We start from the raw sequence: 3,886 nt of genomic DNA, 5'->3' as shown, positions 1-3,886 counted from the left end.
CTGAACCCCCAGGACAGGGACATCAAACAGGGACAGGGACATCAAACAGGGACAGGGACATCACACAGGGACCCCTGAACCCCCAGGACAGGGACATCAAACAAGGACAGGGGTCACCCCAGGACACGGACATCAAACAGGCCCCCCTGTCCCCCCCATCCCCCCTCATCCCACCCAGAGAGGGACAATCCCTCCTGTCCCCCAGATCCCGGGCCCAGAGCCCTCCCCTGCCCTCCCACAGGGACAGAGGGGACACACGGACACACCTGAGAGGGGACACAGGGACAGAGGGACAGACCTGGGAGGGGACAGAGGGACAGAGGGACACACCTGGGAGGGGACACAGGGACAGGGACACACCTGGGAGGGGACAGAGGGACACACTTGGGAGGGCACAGAGGGATGGAGGGATGGAGGGATGTACCTGGGGGAGGGACAGAGGGATGGAGGGCCAGGGGGACAGGGGGACAGAAGGACAGAGGGGACAGGGAGGGACAGGAGGGATGTACCTGGGGGGGGACAGAGGGAAGGAGGGACACGGGGACACGGGGGACAGGAAGGGACAGGAAGGATGTACGGGGGGGGGGGGGGACAGAGGGATGGAGGGACATGAGGACATGGGGACAGGAAGGGACAGGAAGGATGTACCTGGGGAGGGACAGAGGGATGGAGGGACAGGGGGACAGAGGGACAAAGGGGACAGGAAGGGACAGGAGGGATGTATCTGGGGGGGGGGGGACAGAGGGATGGAGGGACAGGGGGACAGAAGGACAGGGGGACAGGAGGGATGTACCTGAGAGGGACAGAGGGAAGGAGGGACAGGGGGACAGAAGGACAGGGGGACAGGAGGGACGTACCTGGGGTAGGGACAGAGGGAAGGAGGGACTGGGGGACAGAAGCACAGAGGGGACAGAGGGGACAAGAGGGATGTACCTGGCAGGGGACAGAGAGATGGAGGGACACAGGGACAGGGGGACAGAGGGGACAGGAAGGGACAGGAGGGATGCACCTGGCAGGGGACAAAGGGACAGAAGGACAGAGGGACACAGGGGACAGGAAGGATGTACCTGGGGGAGGGACAGAGGGAAGGAGGGACATGGGGACAGGGGGACAGAAGGACAGAGGGGACAGGAAGGACGTACCCGGGGTGGGAGGGACAGGGGGACAGAGGGACAGGAAGGACGTACCTGGGGGGGGACAGAGGGAAGGAGGGACGGGGGACAGAAGAACAAAGGGGACAGGAAGGATGTACCTGGGAGGGGATAGGGGGATGGAGGGACATGGGGACAGGGGGACAGAGGGACAGAGGGGACAGGAAGGGACAGGAGGGATGTACCTGGGGGGGGGGTCAGAGGGATGGAGGGACATGGGGACAGGGGGACAGGAAAGGACAGGAAGGATGTACCTGGGTGGGGACAGAGGGATGGAGGGACATGAGGACAGGGGGACAGAAGGACAGAGAAACAGGAAGGGACAGGAGGGATGTACATGGGAGGGGACAGGGGGACAGAGGGGACAGAGGGGACAGGAGGGATGTACCTGGCAGGGGACAGAGGGATGGAGGGACACGGGGACAGAGGGACAGAAGGACAGAGAGGACAGGAAGGGACAGGAGAGACGTACCTGGGAGGGGACAGAGGGACAGAGGGACATGGGGACAGGGGACAGGGGGACAGAAGGACAGAGGGCACAGGAAGGGACAGGAGGGACGTACCTGGGAGAGACAGAGGGAAGGAGGGACAGGGGGACAGAGGGACAGGAGGGATGTACCTGGGAGGGACAGAGGGAAGGAGGGACACGGGGACAGAGGGGACAGGAAGGGACAGGAGGGATGTAGCCGAGGGAGGGGACAGAGGGAAGGAGACATTGAGGGGCAGAGGGACAGAGGGACACGAAGGGACACAGAGGGACGTACCTGGCAGGGCACAGAAGGAAGGAGGGACACGGGGGGGACACAGAGGGACATGGGGGGACACTTGGGGACACTTGGGGACATTTAGGTCCTTACCTGAGCTCGAGGCAGCCGAGCTGCAGGGCCATGCCCTCGCTCACCTTGCTGGCGTAGTTCTGCATGTACTCACTGCGCAGCTGAGGGGACAACACCAGGGACAGAGGGGACATCGTCAGGGACAGAGGGGACAGCAGGGACAAGGGGACACGGGCAGGGACAGAGGGGACAGAGGGGACACCGTCAGGGACAGCAGGGACAGAGGGGACATGGGGACACTGGCAGGGACAGAGGGACATGGGCAGGGAGAGAGGGGACACGGGCAGGGACAGAGGGGACAGAAGGGACACGGGCAGGGACAGAGGGGACAGCAGGGACAGAGGGGACATGGGTAGGGACAGAGGGGACACGGGGAAGGGACAGAGGGGACATGGGCAGGGGCAGAGGGACATAGACAGGGACAGAGGGGACATGGGCAGGGACAGAGGGGACACGGGCAGGGACAGAGGGGACAGAGGGGACATGGACAGAGGGGACATGGGATGGGACAGAGGGGACATGGGCAGGGACAGAAGGGACATGGACAGGGTGACAAACCCTGGGGGCCCTCGGGTGACAAACCCTGGGGGCTTTCGGGTGACAAACCCTCAGGACTCTGGGTGACAAACCCTGGGGTGACAAACCCTGGGGGCTCTGGGGTGACAAACCCTGGGGTGACAAACCCTGGGGGCTCTGGGTGACAAACCCTCGGGACCCTTTGGTGACAAACCCTGGGGTGACAAATCCTGGGGTGACAAACCCTGGGGGCTCTGGGTGACAAACCCTTGGTGCTCTCAGGTGACAAACCCTGGGGTGACAAACCCTGGGGGCTCTCGGGAATCCCATTTTTGGGGCCGGAGAGGAGGGAAACCCTCCGGGATTTTGAGATGGGCGGGACAGGAACAGCCCTGGGATCTCCCCCCTCGGACCTGCTGGTAGAAGTAGAGCAGGGTGGTCCTGTCCTCCTGGAAGCGCTCCAGGAAATCCTCGGGCAGGTACCGGATCTGCAGGTCGTACCTGGAAGCAGCAGGAGCCACCAAAACCCCCTCATTCCATCAATTCCTCAATCCCAGGTGGATTTTGGGAAGGATGGGGGGGTGTCTCCTACCTCCACTCGGCCTCGAGGTGCAGACACTCGTACCTGTCCTGCACCTCTCCCACCGTCAGCTCCGGGTGCAGCCAATGGATCTCGTCGGATTTGACGTGTTTGAGCCTCAATCCGTAGCAGCGGGATAACCGGATGTCCGGCCCGATCCGACCGCTCAGCAGGATCGACCGGATCACCTCCTGAGAGACAGGGAAACATGGAATGGGTGGGGTGGGAAGGGATCTTAAAGATCATCTCGTTCCAGCCCCGACACCTCCCGCTGTCCCAGGGAATCCAGCCCGGACTTGGACACTCCCAGGGATCCAGGGGCAGCCACAGCTTCTCTGGGAATTCCAGCCCAGCCCCTCCCCACCCTCCCAGCCAGGAATCCCTTCCCAATCTCCCCTTTCCCAGTGGGATCCATTCCCTGGGTCCTGGCATTCCAGGCCCTGATCCCCAGTCCCTCTCCAGCTCTCCTGGAGCCCCTTCAGGCACCACATTCCCAGCCCAGAGTCACTTTTCCATGAAGGAAAAGTCCCACGTTCCCATGAAGGAAAAGTCCCACATTCCCAGCCCGGAGCCACCTTTCCAGGAAGGAGAACTCCCACATTCCCAGGAAGGAAAAGTCCCACATTCCCAGCCCAGAGCCGCCTTTCCAGGATGGAAAAGTCCCACATTCCCATGAAGGAAAAGTCCCACATTCCCAGCCCAGAGCCACCTTTCCAGGATGGAAAAACCCCACATTCCCAGCCCAGAGCCACCACATCCAGGATGGAAAAGTCCCACATTCCCATGAAGGAAAAGTCCCACAT

The 3,886-nt window shown here is 62.4% G+C and overlaps 1 protein-coding gene across 1 annotated transcript in view; it reads right to left on the bottom strand.

Moving 5' to 3' along the window:
* The window catches only part of LOC113980909 (protein-tyrosine kinase 2-beta-like), a gene marked incomplete at its 3' end in the record, with an annotated part of 5,847 nt that overhangs the window by 1,066 nt on the left and 895 nt on the right, over positions 1-3,886 (bottom strand). Inside the window, exons 2-4 of the mRNA XM_027708128.1 lie at positions 3,096-3,274; positions 2,917-3,004; positions 2,009-2,088 (exon numbers count right to left, since the gene is read on the bottom strand). Coding sequence (XP_027563929.1) covers positions 2,009-2,088; positions 2,917-3,004; positions 3,096-3,274 — 347 coding nt within the window. The remainder of the gene's footprint in view (positions 1-2,008; positions 2,089-2,916; positions 3,005-3,095; positions 3,275-3,886) is intronic.

The sequence above is a fragment of the Neopelma chrysocephalum genome, unplaced genomic scaffold, assembly GCF_003984885.1.
Source record: "Neopelma chrysocephalum unplaced genomic scaffold, ASM398488v2 Primary Assembly neopelma1_95590, whole genome shotgun sequence".
Lineage (NCBI taxonomy): Eukaryota > Metazoa > Chordata > Aves > Passeriformes > Pipridae > Neopelma > Neopelma chrysocephalum.
The sequence above is the reverse complement of the archived record's forward strand: the minus strand, read 5'-3'. Positions and strand labels throughout refer to the sequence as shown.